Source organism: Coregonus lavaretus, assembly GCF_964263955.1.
Source record: "Coregonus lavaretus genome assembly, chromosome: 31".
In the NCBI taxonomy this organism is placed as follows: Eukaryota; Metazoa; Chordata; class Actinopteri; order Salmoniformes; family Salmonidae; genus Coregonus; species Coregonus lavaretus.
Genome location: NC_140018.1, coordinates 15,115,335 through 15,138,408, shown reverse-complemented (window position 1 = coordinate 15,138,408; position 23,074 = coordinate 15,115,335). Strand labels below are relative to the sequence as shown.

General features: G+C 42.5%; 2 protein-coding genes across 7 annotated transcripts in view; both read left to right on the top strand.

The window, feature by feature from the left end:
* Positions 1-8,086: 8,086 nt before the first annotated feature.
* Positions 8,087-19,584, top strand: LOC311107080 (hydroperoxide isomerase ALOXE3-like). 6 transcript variants are annotated; one of them, XM_084149544.1, is made up of 16 exons: positions 8,218-8,471; positions 8,743-8,907; positions 9,420-9,517; positions 12,371-12,575; positions 12,678-12,759; positions 12,889-13,011; positions 13,360-13,463; positions 13,545-13,717; positions 14,185-14,328; positions 15,276-15,479; positions 15,718-15,804; positions 15,906-16,072; positions 16,234-16,355; positions 16,458-16,558; positions 16,741-16,911; positions 18,779-19,559. In XM_084149544.1, the coding sequence occupies exons 3-16, from the start codon at positions 9,515-9,517 to the stop codon at positions 18,956-18,958; spliced, it is 1,866 nt and encodes a 621-aa protein (XP_084005670.1). In that variant the 5' UTR covers positions 8,218-8,471; positions 8,743-8,907; positions 9,420-9,514; the 3' UTR covers positions 18,959-19,559. The 6 variants fall into 6 exon arrangements, with proteins under 6 accessions (XP_084005668.1, XP_084005669.1, XP_084005670.1 ...); XM_084149541.1 differs by lacking the exon at positions 9,420-9,517 and adding an exon at positions 13,884-13,919 and having other exon boundaries at positions 8,221-8,471; XM_084149540.1 differs by lacking the exon at positions 9,420-9,517 and adding an exon at positions 9,909-9,953 and having other exon boundaries at positions 8,231-8,471.
* A 505-nt stretch (positions 19,585-20,089) lies between these two features.
* The window catches only part of LOC311106779 (arachidonate 12-lipoxygenase, 12R-type-like), a gene marked incomplete at both ends in the record, with an annotated part of 5,751 nt that continues 2,766 nt past the window's right edge, over positions 20,090-23,074 (top strand). Inside the window, 8 exons of the mRNA XM_084149166.1 lie at positions 20,090-20,101; positions 20,919-21,049; positions 21,306-21,389; positions 21,541-21,663; positions 21,835-21,938; positions 22,193-22,343; positions 22,419-22,431; positions 22,872-23,015. Of these exons, the coding sequence (XP_084005292.1) occupies positions 20,090-20,101; positions 20,919-21,049; positions 21,306-21,389; positions 21,541-21,663; positions 21,835-21,938; positions 22,193-22,343; positions 22,419-22,431; positions 22,872-23,015 (762 nt within the window). The remainder of the gene's footprint in view (positions 20,102-20,918; positions 21,050-21,305; positions 21,390-21,540; positions 21,664-21,834; positions 21,939-22,192; positions 22,344-22,418; positions 22,432-22,871; positions 23,016-23,074) is intronic.

The following is a 23,074-nucleotide window of genomic DNA, read 5'->3' as shown; positions in this document are numbered from 1 at the left end:
ACTTTTTTCCCTCACTGTATACCTTAGGTGGTGGGTTACGGTTTAGTTTTCCTGTATTTAGGAACCTGATGCTGGTTGATAATGACTTGTGTGCCTTGTTTTTCGTCAGAGTGGGGTTTTGAACCTTCGACCTGACAGCAGCAGTTGGTACTGGTCTATAGTGGGTGTGTCTTAGTAAAATTGTCTGGATTTATGGATGGTTCTTGATATGTAGAGTGATGGGATGCTTTGAGATTTGACGCTGCCAAACCATACCACCCAAGGAAGCAGAAGGTTAGGATGCTTTCATTTAATGTCTTATATAAAAGGTGAATCATCAGTAAATCATCAGTAAGGCCATAGGAAGTTTCCTTAGTAGTCCTAAGCCAAATGTTTTACCCAGATCCCAGGGAGATATTACAAAAAGACAAAACCCTTTCGTATGTTCACAGAATACAACAGATCATAATTTTTTATTTTATAATTTGTTTTATTTAACCTTTATTTAACAGTTAAGAACAAATTCTTATTACAATGACGGCGTACCAAAAAGCAAAAGGCCTCCTGCGGGGGCTGGGAATAAAAATAAAAGTATAGGACAAAACACACATCACGACAAGAGAGACACCACAACACTACATAAAGAGAGACCTAAGACAACAACATAGTATGGCAGTAACACATGACAACACAGCAAGGTAGCAACAACACATGACAACAACATGGTAGCAACACAACATGGCAGCAGCACAACATGTTAATCTCCTGGTCATTCCCTGGTCAAATAAGGCTTTCAAAACCTCTCTTTGATCAGGAAAAATGTACAATGTTCTTTATCCTAAGAACAGAATGACACTTGTTAAGACATATCCTAATTCAGTGTTATATATGGATCTGTATTCATATCACACACTTCATATGAGAAGTGGGCCATAATCAGCTAAGAAATCAATAATACAATAATACAAGAATACACGCAAGGCAAGATCCATGGCAGATGATACTGACTTCACATTATTCACATCCAGCCATGCAATAAGACATGTTTCAGTATAAGCTTCATGCCCTTAGCCATTAACACACTAAAAACCTACTCCACTGATTATTGCTAGGATTTACTAGTGAGGTAGTTTCCATGATATGTTGGCTGATGCGGTACACTATTGTTATGTTACTGTGTTGTTATTGACATGGTGATTTTGCTTCTGTTTGTAAATAACCTTGTAACAATGGGCTGTAAAATCAGAACAAACTTCACTAAGAACATTTACATGTACCAGGAATTTGACCTGGTGACATGGTGCTGATATACAGTATATGGATTATAAGAACATTCTAACAATATTACAAGGGTTCATGTATTCAAGTATGTTGTGCTGGAGTAGGGTTATGTTCAGCTTGTCAGTTGCACCAAAGAGCTATAGAAGGAACTTGAGCGAGTACAATGCAGATGGCTATATTTTGCCACCCTAATACCCTCACGTTTTTGGCCATGGATGGTGACTTTAACGGAATGCAGATAGGAAGCCACAATTTTACTCCTCAAAGACATGAGAGATCCATCACACCCCCTTCACGACCTCCCTCCACTCAGAGCACTGACAGTTCACAGCTTCTCAGTTCCCCCTGCTAGGACAAAGCCATTCTAACTATTTCCTACATTCTGCTATCAGACTATACTGGCAGAGATACATTTAACGTCTACATGATTCTATGATATATTCAAATCAAATCAAATTTTATTGGTTGCATACACATATTTAGCAGATGTTATTGCGGGTGTAGTGAAATGCTTGTGTTCCTAGCTCCAACAGTGCAGTAGTATCTAACCATTCACAACAATACACACAGATCTAAAATTAAAAGAATGGAATATATAAATATTAGGACGAGCAATGTCAGAGTGGCATTGACTAGAATACAGTAGAATACAGTATATACATATGAAATGAGTAAAACATTTACATTTACATCATTTAGCAGACGCTCTTATCCAGAGCGACTTACAAATTGGTGCATTCAACTTATGATAGCCAGTGGCACAAGCACTTAAAAAAAAGAATAATGTATGGGGGGGTGGGGGAAGAAGGATTACTTTTATACTATTCCAGGTATTCCTTAAAGAGGTAGGGTTTCAAGTGTCTCCGGAAGGTGGTCAGTGACTCCGCTGTCCTGGCATCGTGGGGGAGCTTGTTCCACCATTGGGGTGCCAGAGCAGCGAATAGCTTTGACTGGGCTGAGCGGGAACTGTGCTTCCGTAGAGGTAGGGGAGCTAGCAGGCCAGAGGTGGATGAACGTAGTGCCCTCGTTTGGGTGTAGGGTCTGATCAGAGCCTGAAGGTAAGTTGGTGCCGTTCCCTTCACAGCTCCGTAGGCAAGCACCATGGTCTTGTAGTAGATGCGAGCCTCAACTGGAAGCCAGTGGAGTGTGCGGAGGAGCGGGGTGACATGAGAGAACTTGGGAAGGTTGAACACCAGACGGGCTGCAGCGTTCTGGATAAGTTATACGGGTTTAATGGCACAGGCAGGGAGCCCAGCCAACAGCAAGTTGCAGTAATCCAGACGGGAGATGACAAGTGCCTGGATTAGGACCTGTGCCGCTTTCTGTGTAAGGTAGGGTCGTACTCTGAGAATGTTGTAGAGCATGAACCTGCAGGATCGGGTCACCGCTTTGATGTTAGCGGAGAACAACAGGGTGTTGTCCAGGGTCACGCCAAGGTTCTTTGCACTCTGGGAGGAGGACACAATGGAGTTGTCAACCGTGATGGCGAGATAAAGGAGCGGGCAGTCCTTCCCTGGGAGGAAGAGCAGCTCTGTCTTGCCGTGGTTCAGCTTGAGGTGGTGATCCGACATCCACACTGATATGTTTGCCAGACATGCAGAGATGTGATTCGCCACCTGGTTATCAGAAGGGGGAAAGGAGAAAATTAATTGTGTGTCGTCTGCGTAGCAATGATAGGAGAGACCATGTGAGGATATGACAGAGCCAAGTGACTTGGTGTATAGAGAGAATATGAGAGGGCCTAGAACTGAGCCCTGGGGGACACCAGTGGTGAGAGCATGTGGTGCGGAGACAGATTCTCGCCACGTCACCTGGTAGGAGCGACCTGTCAGGTAGGACACAATCCAAGAGTGAGCAGCGCCGGAGATGCCCAACTCGGAGAGGGTGGAGAGGAGGATCTGATGGTTCACAGTATCAAAGGCAGCGGATAGGTCTAGAAGGATAAGAGCAGAGGAGAGAGAGTTAGCTTTAGCAGTGCGGAGAGCCTCCGTGACACAGAGAAGAGCAGTCTCAGTTGAATGACCAGTCTTGAAACCTGACTGGTTTGGATCAAGAAGATCATTCTGAGAGAGATAGCAGGAGAGTTGGCTAGAGACTGCACGCTCAAGAGTTTTGGAGAGAAAAGAAAGAAGGGATACTGGTCTGTAGTTGTTGACATCGGAGGGATCGAGTGTAGGTTTTTTGAGGAGGGGTACAACTCTCACTCTCTTGAAGACGGAAGGGACATGGCCAGCGGTCAAGAATGAGTTGATGAGCGAGGTGAGGTAAGGGAGAAGGTCTCTGGAAATGGTCTGGAGAAGAGAGGAGGGGATAGGGTCAAGCGGGCAGGTTGTTGGGCGGCCGGCCGTCACAAGTCGCAAGATTTCATCTGAAGAGAGAGGGGAGAAAGAAGTCAAAGCATAGGGTAGGGCAGTGTGAGCAGGACCAGCGGTGTCATTTGACTTAATAAATGAGGATCGGATGTTGTCAACCTTCTTTTCAAAATGGTTGACGAAGTCATCCACAGAGAGGGAGGAGGGAGGGGGAGGAGGAGGAGGATTCAGCAGGGAGAAGGTGGCAAAGAGCTTCCTAGGGTTAGAAGCAGAGGCTTGAAATTTAGAGTGGTAGAAAGTGGCTTTAGCAGCGGAAACAGAGGAAGAGAATGTAGAGAGGAGGAAGTGAAAAGATGACAGGTCCGCAGGGAGTCTAGTTTTCCTCCATTTCCGCTCGGCTGCCCGGAGCCCTCTTCTAAAACAGTATGTAAACATGATTAAAGTGACCAGTGTTCCATTATTAAAGTGACCAGTGATTCCATGTCTATGTACATGCGGCAGCAGCCTCTAAGGTGCAGGGTTGAGTAACCGGGTGGTAGCCAGCTAGTGACAGTGACTAAGTTCAGGGCAGGGTACTGGGTGGAGGCCGGCTAGTGATGGCTATTTAACAGTCTGATGGCCTTGAGATAGAAGCTGTTTTTCAGTCTCTCAGTCCCAGCTTTGATGCATCTGTACTGACCTCGCCTTCTGGATGATAGCGGGGTGAACAGGCTGTGGCTCGGGTGGTTGATGTCCTTGATGATTTTTTTGGCCTTCCTGTGACATCGGGTGCTGTAGGTGTCCTGGAGGGCAGGCCGTGTGCCCCCGGTGATGCGTTGGGCAGACCGCACCACCCTCTGGAGAGGCCTGCGGTTGCGGGCGGTGCAGTTGCCGTACCAGGCGGTGATAGAGCCCGACAGGATGCTCTCAATGGTGCATCTCAAAAAGTTTGTGAGGGTCTTAGGGGCCAAGCCAAATTTCTTCAGCCTCCTGAGGTTGAAGAGGCGCTGTTGCGCCTTCTTCACCACGTTGTCTGTGTGGGTGGACCATTTCAGATTGTCAGTGATGTGTACCCTGAGGAACTTGACGCTTTTCACCTTCTCCACTGTGGTCCCGTCGATGTGGATGGGGGCATGCTCCCTCTGCTGTCTCCTGAAGTCCACGATCAGCTCTTTTGTTTTGTTGACATTGAGGGTTTCCTGGCACAGCTGTATAATATCTGTTTTTTTCATGTTGCTGTTCTATATTGTTTTGTCGCTTACAATTCAAGAGTCAATGCAATTCACACTGTGCTTAAAATGTTCTACTTGTCTACTAATAAATTCTAACTAAAACCTTGTGGGAGTTTTTGCCTATCATGCGATACCAAAAGCAATTACCACCAATACTGTGTGGCAAAAAGTCTTGCTGCGACTAGTGTAACAGGCCAATCTAAAGACACTATAAACAGACGAGATGGGAGACCACGACCAGTCCGTCACATCATTCCTTTTTATCTTTCATGTGAGCAGTGGCAGTCTGTCTGAATTCATAAAGTAGAATCTGGGTCAGCCATCTGTCAATGATCAATCCCCGGGACCACCCATACGTAGAAATGTATGCACACATGACTGTAAGTCGCTTTGGATAAAAGCGTCTGCTAAATGGCATATTATTATTATTATTATATTATCAATGCATGAGACTGCTCTCTACACAAAAAACAAAACTGAAACTATAGAACTGCAAATGAGCCATCGTGGGGCAGTGTGCCCACAAAAGCCTGGGACTTGGTTGGAGGCAGTACAGGGTCGTATTCATTAGGCACCAAACAGAATGAGAATGGACTGAAACTGCAAGAGACTACCTGAGCTTGTCCTATAAGAAACTTTTGTTTTTAGTTTTCCATTGCAAAAGGGAGTTTTGCTACGGTCCGAACCAATAAATACGACCTAGTACTTACATAGGTTACAACAGAGCTACCTAACCCTCTTCCTGGAGATCTACCATCCTGTGGGTATTCAGTCCAACCTTTTTTTTTTTTATTATTTTTATTTTTTATTTTTATTTTTTTGTCATTTAGCAGACGCTCTTATCCAGAGCGACTTACAGGAGCAATTGGGTTAAGTGCCTTGCTCAAGGGCACATCGACAGATTTTTCACCTAGTCAGCTCGGGGATTAGAACCAGCGACCTTTCGGTTACTGGCACAACGCTCTTACCCACTAAGCTACCTGCCGCCTTAACCTAACATACCTGACTCAGCTAGTTGAGGGTGATGTTCCAGGCCCTGACCAAATTGCAGATAATGCATTGCATCAACCAATAGTTGCATAGCACGTCATTTGCATGCCACGTCATCGACTGCGGAGTCGGGCATTAGATTGCTATACCGCTATATCATATGGGTGACATTCCTGCCTGACTACATTTCAGACGCCTGCCAGATCTCACAAAGCTTGGATACGTCTTTAACATATCAGCTAACCACATCATATGATATAGCAATGTAATGCCTGACAGTCGATGACGTGGCGCACAACCATTGGTTAATGCAATGCAATGTCTTCAACGTAATCAGGCAGGAACACCACCAGTATGTGGTTAGCTGATATGTTCAACACTAGCGTTGCGTGGCCATCTTCCAAATCTTGTCTTGTTGAATTGTGTTGGAAGTCTGTAGAAATCCAGTATAGGATTCTGTGTTTGAATGGGAATGTAGGTTTATGTTCAAACCCTTATCTAGCGCACCTAACTAACTGGTTGATAAGTTGAATCACGTTAGTTACTACTGGGTTTGGAGCAAAAACCTAGCTTTCCAGGAACAGAGTTGGTCAGCCCTGCAATAGTGATTTTGGATTTGTAAAAAATAAAATAAGGCCAATAAATCATCAAATAATCTGAACTAATTATGCTAATATGTTATGTTAACTATCCAAGCGTTGTAATAATCATAAATTAAGAAGCAATGAAGTCCACCTTGAACGCACCCGTGTCGACCTGCAACCTGGAACGCGCCCGCGGGCTAGCAATGTTAGTCAAGCTAGCCAGCAGGGCCACGAGTTGCAGGAGCTCGTTCAGAGGTGACATGATTTTATTAATTTAGGAGCTGCAAATGCAATGCTCACTTATTATTAATTAATTACCATTTTGCTTCCTATGGCGGGCAACTGAGGTCTGGTTGTCGGCCATGCTGGAAATGTGATCTCGCGTTATTGTGTCATTGTCAATACAGTACATCTACACCACGATATGAAACGTTGATTTGAACCTTCTGACCAACTAGTGGGTCAGGCGGCGCCCCACTGTCTGATTCATATCGCGTGAAATGTTACAACATGACGTCATAATGACAACACAATCAGAATGATTGGAACTATTTCACGCTGGGAAGATTTTTACATGACACACCAGGCACATCTGGGTGTGTCAAGAACTGCAACACTGCTGGGTTTTCCCACGCTCAACAGTTTCCTGTGTGAATCAAGAATGGTCCACCACCCAAAGGACATCCAGCCAACTTGACACAACTGTGGGAAGCATTGGAGTCAACATGGGCCAGCATCCCTGTGGAACGCTTGACACCTTGCAGAGTCCATGTCCCAACAAATTGAGTCTGTTCTGAGGGCAAAAGAGGGTGAACTCAATATTAGGAAGGTGCTCCTAATGTTTTGTATACTCAGTGTATATTTAATCACTAACCTACTTGTACTACATTAGCTTCCATTTTTCAATAGGCTACAGTCCTTAAAGGTATAGTTCACCCAAGTGACAAAAATGATGCTTTGGTTTCCTTACCCTGTAAGCAGTTATGACAGCAATCCATACTTTGGTTTAGTTTCCCTGAAACTGTTTGTGGCACAAATTCCATTCAAGTCATGGGACCGATATTGTGGTCCTCTGTAGCTCAATTGGTAGAGCACGGTGCTTGTAACGCCAGGGTAGTGGGTTCAATCCCCGGGACCACCCATACGTAAAAATGTATGCACACATGACTGTAAGTCGCTTTGGATAAAAGCGTCTGCTAAATGGCATATTATTATTATTATAATTTTTTGCGCATCATGTCCAAATCATCCGAAAGTATCTCAAATGTATTGTGAAGCTCAACAAAGTAACTTACAGATGTTTTGAACATGATGTGTGAAAAATGCTGAAATCGGTCCCATGACTTGAATGGGATTTGTGCCATAAGCATGTGGAAACACGTACTGCCAGGGGAAACTAAACCAAAGCATGGATTGCTGTCATAACTTGTCCATAGACTGCTTACAGGGTAAGGAAACCTATCCATTTAAGGACTGTAACCTACTGTAGTGTAGAATGTAGAAGTAGGTTAGTGATGAAATATAGTGGGATAGTAGTCTTTAGTTAGCTTGACTACCCATCCACATTGCTCCAGCCAAATGCCAAGCTGGGTGGGTGAACTATTCCTTTAAGTCTCTCTGTTCATGTGTGACCATAAGCCTGATTAACAATAACAGTAACATAATTGTTTCATGATGCTTGCACACGCCCCTGTCCAGGATTTACCGACCAGCATTAAATGACAACAGCAGGCTAGTAGAAGAAACTGAACACCATTTTAAAAGCATTCTTTAACACAACTCACTTGCCCAGACAAGAATAAGTTGTTTCTGCCAGACCTGAAACCCTGGGGAATGTGGAAGGACATCCCCAAGGGATATGGCAGTACCCATCATTACATGCTGTACTGGTGATGAGCTCCATACTCATTGTTTATCTGTTCTGGTCTTGCGACATTCTGTATTGTTGATTGTTTGTACTTTATCAACATTAGCACACAAAATCTGCTGGTTCAAACCGAGGAACCTGTTTGACCAGGGCGAGGGGCAGCCCTTAAAACAGAGTAAAGGTAACAGGTGACACAAAGTCCAGAGAGAGAGAGAGAGATACTCCATATTTTCCATTCGTTGATAAGGTATGTTGACTTTAAAATATTGCATATTGCAAAAAGCTTGTATGTAGAACCATAGTACTAATGATCAATCCCTTGACTAAGTGAATCAGGAGAGCAAGGTCAGGGCTACAACAAAATTGTGAAATGTCTGGGAGTTCCGTGGATGTCTTCACCCAAAATTCCAGTATCTCAGAAAATATTGTAACGATTATATTGTTTGGCAAAAAGTGTTTATTGCATTGAATGATAGAACCCCTTTGTCTGTGTTAAGTATATTTTTTGCCTTTCCCAGTTTTTCCATTGACTCACCATGGTTGAGTACAAAGTACAGGTGACTACAGGGGACTTTCTATTCTCTGGCTCATCTGACTACATCTATGTCACACTGATCGGAACAGAGGGGGAAAGTGAGCGCACTAACCTTGACAACTTTGGTCTAGATTTCATGACTGGGATGGTAAGTTACCAGTGAGCAATGAGGGGAAATACTTAAAGCTGCAATATGTAACTTTTTGGCCAACCCGACCAAATTCACATAGAAATGTGAGTTATAAATCTGTCATTCTCACTGAAAGCAAGTCTAAGAAGTGGTAGATCTGTTCTATATGCACTATTTCTATGCTTCCCTTTCTTAAATTTAGTTTTTGCGTCTTTTACTTTGTGTTGTACACCAGCTTAAAAAGGCTGAAAATACTATATTTTTGGTTATTGAAAATACACTGCTCTAAAAAATTATGGGAACACTTAAACAACACATCCTAGATCTGAATGAATGAAATAATCTTATTAAATACTTTTTTCTTTACATAGTTGAATGTGCTGACAACAAAATCACACAAAAAAAAACCTCAGCATTCTTTGTCCTCCAAACACAACGAGTTGAGTTTTTACCAAAAAGTTCTATTTTGGTTTCATTTGACCATATGACATTCTCCCAATCCTCTTCTGGATCATCCAAATGCACTCTAGCAAACTTCAGACGGGCCTGGACATGTACTGGCTTAAGCAGGGGGACACGTCTGGCACTGCAGGATTTGAGTCCCTGGTGGCGTAGTGTGTTACTGATGGTAGGCTTTGTTACTTTGGTCCCAGCTCTCTGCAGGTCATTCACTAGGTCCCCCCGTGTGGTTCTGGGATTTTTGCTCACCATTCTTGTGATCATTTTGACCCCACGGGGTGAGATCTTGCGTGGAGCCCCAGATCGAGGGAGATTATCAGTGATCTTGTATGTCTTCCATTTCCTAATAATTGCTCCCACAGTTGATTTCTTCAAACCAAGCTGCTTACCTATTGCAGATTCAGTTTTCCCAGCCTGGTGCAGGTCTACAATTTTGTTTCTGGTGTCCTTTGACAGCTCTTTGGTCTTGGCCATAGTGGAGTTTGGAGTGTGACTGTTTGAGGTTGTGGACAGGTGTCTTTTATACTGATAACAAGTTCAAACAGGTGCCATTAATACAGGTAACGAGTGGAGGACAGAGGAGCCTCTTAAAGAAGAAGTTACAGGTCTGTGAGAGCCAGAAATCTTGCTTGTTTGTAGGTGACCAAATACTTATTTTCCACCATAATTTGCAAATAAATTCATAAAAAATCCTACAATGTGATTTTCTGGAGAAAAAAAAACTCAATTTGTCTGTCATAGTTGACGTGTACCTATGATGAAAATTACAGGCCTCTCTCATCTTTTTAAGTGGGAGAACTTGCACAATTGGTGGCTGACTAAATACTTTTTTTCCACACTGTATGTGTGTATATATATATATATATATATATATATATATATATCACACAGTGCATTCGGAAAGTATTCAGACCCCTTCACTTTTTCCACATTTTGTTACGTTACAGCCTTAATCTAAAATTGATGAAATTATTATTTCCCACATCAATCTACACACAATACCCCATAATGACAAAGTGAAAACAGGTTTTTAGACATTTTTGCTAATTAAAAAAATGTAAAAACAGAAATACCTTATTTACATAAGTATTCAGACCCTTTACTCAGTACTTTGTTGAAGCACCTTTGGCAGCGATTACAGCCTCGAGTCTTCTTGGGTATGACGCTACACGTTTGGCACACCTGTATTTGGGGAGTTTCTCCTATTCTTCTCTGCAGATCCTCTCAAGCTCTGTCAGGTTGGATGGGGAGCGTTACTTCACAGCTATTTTCAGGTCTCTCCAGAGATGTTTGATTGGGTTCAAGTCTGGGCTCTGGCTGGGCCACTCAAGGACATTCAGAGACTTGTCCCAAAGCCACTCCTGCGTTGTCTGGGCTGTGTGCTTAGGGTCGTTGTCCTGTTGGAAGGTGAACCGTCGCTCTAGTCTGAGGTCCTGAGCACCCTGGAGCAGGTTTTCATCAAGGATCTTTCTGTTCTTTGCTCCGTTCATCTTTCCCTCGATCCTGACTAGTCTCCCAGTCCCTGCCGCTGAAAAACATCCCCATAGCATGATGCTGCCACCACCATGCTTCACTGTAGAGATGCTGCCAGGTTTCCTCCAGATGTGATGTTTGGCATTCATAGAGTTCAATCTTGGTTTCATCAGACCTGAGAATCTTGTTTCTCATGTTCTGAGAGTCCTTTATTGCCTTTTGGCAAACTCCAAGCGCACTGTCATGTGCCTTTTACTGAGGAGTGGCTTCCGTCTGGCAACTCTACCATAAAGGCCTGATTGGTGGAGTGCTGCAGAGATGGTTGTCCTTCTGGAAGGTTCTCCCATCTCCACAGAGGAACTCTGGAGCTCTGTCAGAGTGACCATCGGGTTCTTGGTCACCTCTCAGACCAAGGCCCTTCTCCCCCGATTACTCAGTTTGGCAAGGCCGCCAGCTCTAGGAAGAGTCTTGGTGGTTCCAAACTTCTTCTATTTAAGAATGATGGAGGCCATTGTGTTCTTGGGGACCTTCAATGCTGCATACATGTTTTGGTACCCTTCCTCAGATCTGTGTCTCGACACAATCCTGTCTCGGAGCTCTACGGACAATTCCTTCGACCTCATGGCTTGGTTTTTGCTTTGACATGCACTGTCAACTGTGGGACCTTATATAGACAGGTGTGTGCCTTTCCAAATCATGTCCAATCAATTGAATTTACCACAGGTGGACTCCAAACAAGTTGTAGAAACATAACAAGGATGATCAATGGAAACAGGATGCACCTGAGCTCAATTTCGAGACTAATAGCGATAGGTCTGAATACTTATGTAAATAAGTTATTTCTGTTTAAAAAAATTGTTTAAATTTGCTAACATTTCTAAAAACCTGTTTTCACTTCATCATTATGGGGTATTGTGTGTAGATTGATGTGGAAACTTTTGTATTTAATCCGTTTTAGAATAAGGCTGTAACGTAACAAAATGTGGAAAAAGTCAAGGGGTCTGAATACTTTCCGAATGGACTGTATATATATATTTACATTTTGTAGTTTTTATCGATAGATACAGTGGATAAATTATTGAGCTGAGGAGAGAATGGAACATAGAATGGAAAGTGGTTCTGTCTGTGTTTGAACCCATGCCTCCAGGAGCAGTGTGTTGTTCTGGGGCAGCAGCACTACTGTCAGCACCGGGCACATATTAGAAACATTTACATGTGAATAGATATTTTGAAGTGGTCTTTTGTTGAGGTGCTATGTCTTATCTTTGAGGACCAGCAGAACCAGTTTCTAAACCAGCAGAACCACTTTACACTGCTCACTGGTTTCACTTTTTCCCTTTTAAGAACATTAATTTGTCCAGATTGTTAAAAAAACCCACTTAAAATCCTTTCTGTCAACTTACCTGTACATGTCCTGATAGATAGACAACCTTAATTTGAATAATTTATATTTAATGTTTAGGGGATAGTCATAATGAATGTGATCCTGCTCTTCAGCCCAAGCATGTAGCTAGCTATTCAACACCCTGTACATCTCCATTCTCCACAGACAGGGACCTACACTGTGACCACCCCCTCGTCTCTGGGGCGCCTCCTCCTGGTCAAGCTGGAGAAAGAGCAGTACCTGTTGCTGCCAGAAAACGAGTGGTTCTGCTCCAAGGTTGTCGTGACGATGCCTGAGGGTGACATAATCCTCTTCCCCTGTTACAGATGGGTGTCCAGAGGGGAAGTTGTGGAGCTGAGAGGAGGAAAAGGTGTGTCCTGATTCAGCATTTGTTCTGGGGATACTCTAATGTTATTTATAATCCTGCTGCTACTATAAGTGTGTACATCTTGGCCTCTTCTCCACTTCACAGCCAGCAAGATTTTTGAGGATGAGCTCCCTCTACTGGTGGACCATCGTAAAAAGGAGTTGGAGCGTAACAAGAAACTGTTCCAGTGAGTGTTTTTACCAGTTGTTTGTGTAGGACTGTCTACAGCTCAACACACAGCACACACCAGTCAGTCAACTTTTCTGTACAACACTTTTAGATTGATTGTGTGTGTGTCTTCTTGTCTCACCATTAGATGGATTGTGTATGCTGAGGGAGTTCCCCACATCAATAACGCCACTGAAGTCTCAGCTCTCCCTTCTGAAGTTAAATTTTCCTTCTCCAAAATGTCTGAGTTTATCTACACCAAAGCTGCAGCGTAAGTTCAAAGCAGATGGCACATCTAAAGCAGTTTAAATGCCCACAACAGTACCAGTGTAACATACTGTATGTTCGACAGAGGAGGCTGGTGAGGGGTGGACAGCTTATAATAATGGCTGGAATGTAGTGAATGGAATGGTATCAAACACATGGAAACCACATGTTTGATGTGTTTGATACCATTCCATTTATTCCGTTCCAACCATTACTATGAGATGGTCCTTCGATTTTAAGTTGCACCAGCCACCACTGATGTTCATCCAAATGCACAGAACCTTTCCTATGACCGTGAGGGAATAAACATGGCATATAACCTGTCTCTTCTAACCCCATCTGCCCCTACCAGTATAGCTGAGCTCAAACTGAAAGGCCTGGTGGACTCCACCGAGCAGTGGAAAGACCTGGATCTGATGAAACATGTCTTCTGGAGCAATAGAACACCCATTTCAGGTAAGAGACCTGATCCCTTGAATTGTATATCAACTATAAGGGTAATTTAGAGATATCATATTTTAAATTCCTCCCTCCTAGAGTATGTTTCTGAGCACTGGAGGGAGGATGACTTTTTCGGGTCCCAGTTTCTGAATGGAACCAACCCCAATGTGATCCAGCGCTGCACAACGCTTCCCCCCAACTTCCCTGTCACAGATGAGATGGTACAGCCCTTCCTGGAGGATGGCAGTTCCCTGGCGATGGAGATGCAGGTATAAATTATGAACAGTTAGATTGTAAGTTATCTTACAACTCTAAAGTGGGATATGGTGTTCCACAAGGTTCAGTGCTTGGATCCCTTCTGTTCACTTTATACATGCTACCCTTTTGTAACATAATCCGTGGACATCCGTTCTTCTTTTTCTTTGTCTCTTATAGCATGAGCTACTGCTTAACTACCCACAGGGAACAGACGTCAGTTCCACGTCTACTTTTGATTTACATTTGATTGAGTTATCAACTAACGTGAAATCAACAAATAAATTCACCATGTCATTGGATGTTGATGACTTTTTGCAAATCCAAACAGTTTTTCACGTTGATTCAATGTCATCACACTGAATATTTTTGTTGAAATTACTCGTAAACAACGTTTATTCAACCAGTTTCTGGCCAGTGGGTACTTTAAATTCCATGTTCCCACAAAGTCTTTAACCTCTGTTTCCTTTCCTCCCTACAGGAAGGAAACATATTCCTTTGCGACTACAAGAGGCTTAAGGGTGTGCCAACCCGGGTGGTCAATGGTAAACCACTGTCCCTCACTGCTGCCCTCTGCCTGTTCTACAAGAACCCAGAGGACAAACTGCTGCCTATTGCCATCCAGGTACAGTACACATACCTGGAAACAGGTGCAGATGTTACAATGTTGCAAATGCTTAGTAAATCTGTTCCTCAGAAGTGATGATTACTTCTGACCTCTGGGTTTCTCTGATCTGGTCATGTATGACTCAGTTGGTAGAGCATGGCGCTTGCACCGCCAGGGTTGTGGGTTCGATTCCCAGGGCCACCCATACGTGAAATATATGCATGCATGACTGTAAGTCACTTTGGATAAGTGTCTGCTAAATGGCATATATTATCTCACAGCTGGAGCAGCAGCCATCTGATCACCCTGTTGCAGGAAAACTTGTAGTGTATTTGAGGTTAAAAAAGGCTTCTGAAGTTTGTAATTTCCACTTAGAAATTTCAGACTTGATTTTCCCTTATGAAAAATGTATCAGACCCTACAGAAATGTCCATTAATTATAATCCACATAATAATTCACATTTCCTGTTGCTGAAGGATTACTTTCCTCCTGTAGCAAACTGGCTCAAATTAAGATCCTACATCTGTAGTACCATCCTAACTGTTCCACAATACTCAACCAAATGTCATTATTAAAAAAAATAAGAAAAATTAAAACAACCATGAAAAAAACCCATTTAAAAACAAGAGAAAGAAAGTCTCGTTAACAGAAAATAAAGGATTTTTTAAAAACGCTTCTACTCAAAACAAAGCTTCTTTCCACAGTTATTATTACATTACAGTCCCTAATCAATATAATGTATGTACAGTATTCAAGGCTATTCAAACCATAGATCTGAGAAGGGGGAGTCAGTCCATGTTTGGATCCATATTTGAATGTTGATATGACGTTAATATTTTTATTTGCCAAAATGCTACATGTTTGTGTACTGAGAATTGTACCTGAACAATGTTGTCATAAAAGCTGTGTTTTTGTTAAAAACTTGCCTTTATTCCTTTGGTTATGGGTTTCTCTGACCTCACAGCTGGAGCAGCAGCCATCTGAGCAGAACCCCATATTTCTGCCTAGCGACTCGGAGCACGACTGGCTGCTAGCCAAGATATTTGTGAGGAACGCAGATTTCTCAGAGTACCAGATCAGCTACCATCTACTGGGCACTCATTTACTGGCCGAGGCCTTCGCTATGGCAACCCTCCGGAGCCTTCCTATCATGCACCCTCTCCACAAGGTATGACAACCTGACACAGACTGGGGTCCCACCAAACAATGAACAGCAAGCAAATGCATGTTATTATCCCTGAGCTGTAAATTCAGTCATGAAACCTATCGTTCAACTTCTCTCTAGAGATCTTGGATAGATTTATGGGACATCAACACATCATTAATGGTTATTTCTTCTATGACATTAATAAATATTTTGCTTATTTTTCTTTTGTTCTTTCTATTTCTCCTCTGTCTCTGTATAGTTGCTGATACCCCACTTCCGTTACACCCTGCAGATCAACCTTCTTGCGCGAAAAAGACTGATTAGTCCTGATGGACCCTTAGCAAATGTACGTACCTTAACACTGAAATGAATGCATTGATTCAGCCGATACAATTCCATGTTTACCACTTGGTGTGCTGTATTGACGTAAACTTTTCCTTTCTTTAGGGTGCTATGGGACTGGAGGGGTTGAAGGAACTCTTGAAAAGGGCACATTCAGAAATCACCTACAGCTCCCTCTGTCTGCCGGAGAACATTGTTGCACGAGGACTGGAATCCATCCCCAACTTCTACTACAGGGAGGACGGCCTGAAGCTGTGGAACATCATCCACAGGTGGCGCTATTTATTTGAATAACCCCTATTGGCAAAGTGAGAATAACACTTCTCAATTAATCTAAATAACACAACAGTACGGGCTGAAGCTTTAAATCAATACAGTTAGTAGCTAGCTTGGTTTACTGAACATGCCATTAAAAATGTGTTGTGGTGTACAGCTTTGTCCAGGGGATGGTGGAGCACTTCTATTCTTCTGACAGTGAAGTGTCCAGGGACTCTGAGCTCCAGGACTGGATCAACGAGATCTTCATCCATGGGTTCCTTGGAAACAACAAGTTAGGTACTTTACTTATGAAGTATCAGTCAATAAAACCAAGAAAGCTACACTGTTGTGACGTGTTGTATTACCTATCCTCCTCATCCACTGATGTTGCCTCCACAGGAATCCCTAAGCGATTTGACAAAGTGGAGGAAGTTGTCAAATTCGTTACCATGATTATCTTCACCGTGTCAGCTCAACATTGCGCCCTCAATATGGGGCAGGTAAGTTAAGGAAGAGAGCATTTCAAGTAGCCACGTTCACGCTATAGAATTCCCCATCAAAAATGGAATTTAGGTTATAGTAACATAGTTCATGTATTTGTTTTAATATAGCTTTGTTACTTAAACGTGAATTATTTAGCCTTCTGACCATTGGTTTATACAAGGATGTCTCTCTTTTCTAGTTTGACTACGGTGGTTGGGTACCCAACAACCCCCTGCTTCTGCGCAAAGCTCCTCCCACCACTAAGGGGAGCTCTAGCATGAACACCATTCTGGAAGTACTGCCAGACATCAGCACTACTGTCAACAACATGGCTTCCACATGGCTGCTCAGCAAGAGATACGCGGACATAGTGAGTTTGTCCCCCAATTATTTCACTGTCTATGTCAAGATCATGTCTGTAATATGGTGCAGTCACTGTTGCTTTTGACAAACCTATTCACAAATACAAGACTGATTTGTTCACTTCTTCTAATCTAAATTATAAACTGGGTGGTTTGAGCCCTGAATGCTGATTGGCGGACAGCCATGGTATATCAGACCGTATACCACGGGAATGACAAAGCATTTATTGGTTATATACCACACCTCCTCGGGCCTTATTGCTTAAATATACAGTACCAGTCAAAAGTTTGGACACACCTACTCATTCAAGGGTTTTTCTTTATTTTTACTATTTTCTACATTGTAGAATAAGAGTGAAGACATCAAAACTATGAAATAACACATATGGAATCATGTAGTAACCAAAAAAGTGTTAAACAAATCAAAATATATTTGAGATTCTTCAAAGTTGCCACCCTTTGCCTTGATGACAGCTTTGCACACTCTTGGCATTCTCTCAACCAGCTTCATGAGGAATGCTTTTCCAACAGTCTTGAAGGAGTTCCCACATATGCTGAGCACTTGGCTATTTTTCCTTCACTCTGCGGTCCAACTCATCCCAAACCATCTCAATTGGGTTGAGGTTGGGTGATTGTGGAGGCGAGGTCATCTGATGCAGCACTCCATCACTCTCCTTCTTGGTCAAATAGCCCTTACACAGCCTGGAGGTGTGTTGGGTCTTTGTCCTGTTGAAAAACTAATTATAGTCCCGTTAAGCGCAAACCAGATGGGATGGCGTATCGCTGCAGAATGTTGTGGTAGCCATGCTGGTTAAGTGTGCCTTGAATTCTAAATAAATCACAGACAGTGTCACCAGCAAAGCACCATCACACCTCCTCCTCCATGCTTCACGGTGGGAACCACACATGCGGAAATCATCCGTTCACCTACTCTGCGTCTCACAAAAACACGGCGGGTGGAACCTAAAATCTCAAATTTGGAGTCATTAGACTTAAGGACAGATTTCCACCGGTCTAATGTCAATTGCTCGTGTTTCTTGGCCCAAGCAAGTATTTGTGTCCTTTAGTAGTGGTTTCTTTGCAGCAATTCGACCATGAAGGCCTGATTCACGCAGTCTCCTCTGAACAGTTGATGTTGAGATGTGTCTGTTACTTGAACTCTGTGAAGCATTTATTTGAGCTGCAATCTGAGGTGCAGTTAACTCTAATGAACTTATCCTCTGCAGCAGAGGTTACTCTGGGTCTTCCTTTCCTGTGGCGGTCCTCATGAGAGCCAGTTTCATCATAGCGCTTCATGGTTTTTGCGACTGCACTTGAAGAAATGTTCAAAGTAATTGAAATGTTCCGTATTGACTGACCTTCATGTCTTAAAGTAATGATGGGCTGTTGTTTCTCTTTGCTTATTTGAGCTGTTCTTGCCATAATATGGACTTGGTCTTTTACCAAATATGGCTATCTTCTGTATTCCACCCCTACCTTTTCACAACACAACTGATTGGCTCAAATGCATTAAGAAGGAAAGACATTCCACAAATTAACTTTTAAGAAGGCACACCTGTTAATTGAAATGCATTCCAGGTGACTGCCTCATGAAGCTGGTTAAGAGAATGCCAAGAGTGTGCAAAGCTGTCATCAAGGCAAAGGGTGGCTATTTGAAGAATCTCAAATATAAAATATATTTTGATTTGTTTAACACTGTTTTGGTTACTATATGATTCCATATGTGTTATTTCATTGTTTTGATGTCTTCACTATTTTTCTACAATGTAGAAAATAGTAAAAATAAAGAAAAACCCTTGAATGAGTAGGTGTGTCCAAACTTTTGACTGGTCACATAAATCATGAATTAAACCATGTTTGTTCTGTCTTCCTTAGATTACCCTTGGTACATACCCAGATCAACACTTTGATGAGGCTGTCCCCAAGCAGATGATTAAGCAGTTCCAAGCAGAGTTGTCCTACCTCAGTGGGTCAATCATTGAGAGGAATGCCACGCTTACACTACCCTATAACTACCTGAACCCTGCCGAGATGGAGAATAGTGTATCCATATGATTGAGCTTATGCCCATATCATTGCAACCGGCTTTACCTGCTGGGCAAATCGTATGTACAACTGCACTGAGCAGGGTATTCAAATGATTTACTTAAAGAAGCAGTCTGGGATCTTAAGCACAACAAATTAGTAACATATTGTACAAATTATATTGAAGAACGCACTTGCTTGCTGAAACATTGGTTGCTATACCCATTAAATGTTTGGGAGCATAGAGTGTGTGAATTTCTTACTTTCTTTTTACGAATTGGATTCGTAACATATCATAGAAATTGTACAAGACGTAACTTATCATACAAAATGGATGGTGTAGTACACAATTTGATTACGTAGTATACCAAAAAAAGGGACCCATTTTGGCTTGTGAGCACCACTTTCAAAACTACTGGCTGAAATTATACAAAGGCTCTGGAGCATCACTTCAATCATCATGGATAAATGGATAACCAAATGGACTATCTAGAAGGCAGCTGAAGTCCTGGAGCCACAGAGTACCACAGAGTCCTGGACTAAAGTCGCAAGAAATGGCTACCAACTTTAGAAAATGCACCTTTGCAATTGTCTTTATAAAGAATGCATGAATAAAGTGGATTACAAATGCAATTTGTCCTCTTTGTATCTCATTCCATACTGAGTAGCATTGGATTGTTGATCAGAATGCAGCCCATATTTGAGCTGAATGATGATTATGGAAAGTTTTACATTTTACATTTTAGTCATTTAGCAGACGCTCTTATCCAGAGTGACTTACAGTTAGTGAGTGCATACTTTTTTCATACTGATACTTAATCATCATGCAAAATGTGCTTTGTCCACCGGCATGGAACCAAAATCCTGGTTGATACAGACACAGGCACACCCCTTTAAGATAGTCAAATGAATGTTGAAAGAGAGAGAGAAAGAGAACCATATTCCACCTGCACTTGTCTACATTCACTAAAGAGTGGTCTATTTTCTAGTACATTTTTGCCTCTGGTTTGTGTGTTTTTGCCGTTGACTCACCATGGCAATACTAGTACAACACCAGTACAAAATAGATCTGACTACTGGTGACTTTCTGCACTCTTCTACCTCTGACAGTATTTACGCCACACTGATTGGAACGGAGGGGACAACTCTGGCCTACATTTCATGACTGGAAAGGTGAGTTATAAGCATTCTATACCCCACCTTCCTTCACAGTGACATATTGTCTTCTTTTGTCTGTTTATTTTGCATGTTTTTTTTTAACCCTGCACTGAAACAAATATAAAAGGGAATTGATGAGTGAGTTGTTGTAGTTAAGAATTGCAAATATGTGTATTAACCCTGAATGTGATAGAGGCATCATAAAGATGGCAAACCTTTCTAAAATATAATTTTCAAGGCTGCTTTTAAAAAGTGTGATTTCACCTAAAACAAAACTGCCGACTTCAAACAATGCACAGGATTATACATAATGTCGATAGGAAGATGTTCACAGAATTGGTCAAATCACTTTGGCAACACTGGAGACTAACACGGTGTGTGATATCATGCTGTATGTTCATTCATTAGAGGTAGACTACAGTATGTACACTATATTGATAAGGTGAGACATTTGGCTATCTTATGCACATGTGGGACATTTGCAGCAGCCATTTTCTCTGACCGTGACTGGAAATGAAGATTGGAGTGTTTTGCATATTCACTCACCATCATTGTAGTGTCTCGAGGGTGATGGCTTTCTGTACTAGTAGTGACATGTACAAAGTGACAGGTCTCAAGGAGGATAGTCTCCTAAAACATTTTTATAGTATTTTTACAAGGTTTGTTCACTTCCAGGTGCTACCTTGACAGACCCAAAAGTGAACTTTTTTGCTCATGTTGATTTTTACAGTGTTTGGCTCTGCTGTAAAAATGGCATGTGGCACAAAAAGGCTTTTGGTCAAAATGACTTGCCTGAAGTAGGGTTAAACTGCCACATCTCCATTCTCCACAGACAGGGACCTACACTGTGACCACCCTGTCACCTCTGGGGCGCCTCCTCCTGGTTAAACTGGAGAAAGAGCAGTATCTGTTCCTGCCAGAAAACAAGTGGTTCTGCTCTAAGGTTGTCGCGACGACACCTGAGTATGATGTCATTCACTTCCCCTGTTACAAATGGGTGTCCAGAGGGGAGGTTGTGGAGCTGAGAGGAGGAAAAGGTGTGCCCTGAATCAGCATTTGTTCTGGGAATATAATACCCTAGTGAATGTTATTTATCATATAACTTCTGCATAGCTGTATAACTTATATTATAAGAATGTAACTAAGATGTGATACATTCGCCTACTTTGACCTTCTTTGCTCATACTCTGTCCTCTTTCAATGCCTCTCCACGTCACAGCCAGCAAAAGATTTTTGAGGATGAGCTCCCTCTGCTGGTGGACTATCGTAAAAAGGAGCTGGAGCCTCACAAGAAACTGTTCCAGTGAGTTTTCCACTTCCCAGCTCAACACACTGACAGAACTGTCCATCTGTATAATGCTGTAGATTACTGTGAGTATATGTACACATGTCTGTGTGACTTTTCACATTTATTTGTTTTAATAAGTTTGTGTGTGTTGTTGGCCCACCCTCAGGTGGAACGAGTTTGCTGAGGGACTTCCCCACATGAACAGTGCCAAAGAATTCTCAGCCCTTCTTGCTGAAGTTCTCTTTTCTTTTTCCAAAGAGGTAGAGACAATCTACACAAGAGAATCAGGGTAGGTTCAAAGCAGCACATAAAACCCACCAATACCAATGTAGCATTTTTCCATCTAGAGATGCAAACACAGAACCATCCCTAAGACTGTGAGATGATAATGACATGACATGAAGGAAATATCCCTGTAACCTTTCAACTCTCACCTTTAACCCCATCTACCCCCCACCAGAATGCTTGAGCTCAAACTGAAGGGCCTTGCGGACTCCACCAAGCAGTGGGAAGACTTGGATAAGATGAAAAAGGTGTTCTGGTTCAGAAAGACACCCATCTCAGGTAAAAGAGCTGACCCCTCAAGTTAAACATCAAACATAGGGTACATTATTAGATGTAATGGCAGCAAACAGCAACTTGCTCTTACATCAGTGGGCCCTACCAGCTTAAAAAGGATACCAAATGTCCTTTCTCATCAAAACCATATGCTTATTAGGCTAGTGCATACTGCCATATATCTGTCCTAGTAAGACTTGTTTGTTGAATCAGTCTAGAGATTTGTTTAAGCTTACATGGACATAATACCTCCATCCTAGAGTATGTCTCTGAGTACTGGAAGGAGGATTACTTTTTTGGGTCCCAGTTTCTGAATGGAAACAACCCCAATGTGATCCAGCGCTGCACAACGCTTCCCCCTAACTTCCCCGTCACAGACGAGATGGTACAGCCCTTCCTGAAGGATGGGAGGTATTGAAAAATAAGTTGGTAATAGCCACGCCTCAGATCTCTAAATATGCTGTATAGATTTGTATTTTATCACAGGTGGGTGGTGCTAGTTAGCAATACAATTGAGTTAGGGGAAGAATTTATGCCCCTAAACTAGAGGTAAAGTTGAATTTGGTGTTCCACAGGGTTCATTGCTTGTGCCCCTGCTGTTCCCTCATACAACCCCTTGGTACCTTAAATCGTATCTCGATTTGTTGTTGTCTTTCTGCTAGTAGGAGACATTGCGTGATTGGCATGAGCTACTTGTGGTCCTCTGTAGCTCAGCTGGTAGAGCACGGCGCTTGTAACGCCAAGGTAGTGGGTTCGATCCCCGGGACCACCCATACACAAAAAAAAAATGTATGCACGCATGACTGTAAGTCGCTTTGGATAAAAGCGTCTGCTAAATGGCATATTATTATTATTATTATTATTACTATAACTACGTTAATTCAATTCAATGTAGACCACAAATGCGTTAACTCTTATCTTTTTTTGTCCTCCATACAGAAAGGAAATATATTTATTTGTGACTACAAGAGGCTTGAGGGTGTGCCAACCCGGGTGGTCAATGGTGAAGCACTGCCCCTCACTGCTGCTCTCTGCCTGTTCTACAATAACCCAGAGGACAAACTGATGCCTATCGCCATCCAGGTACACACACCTGCACCAATGGCATACTTAAGTGACATAGACATTAGGTTAAAAAAGGA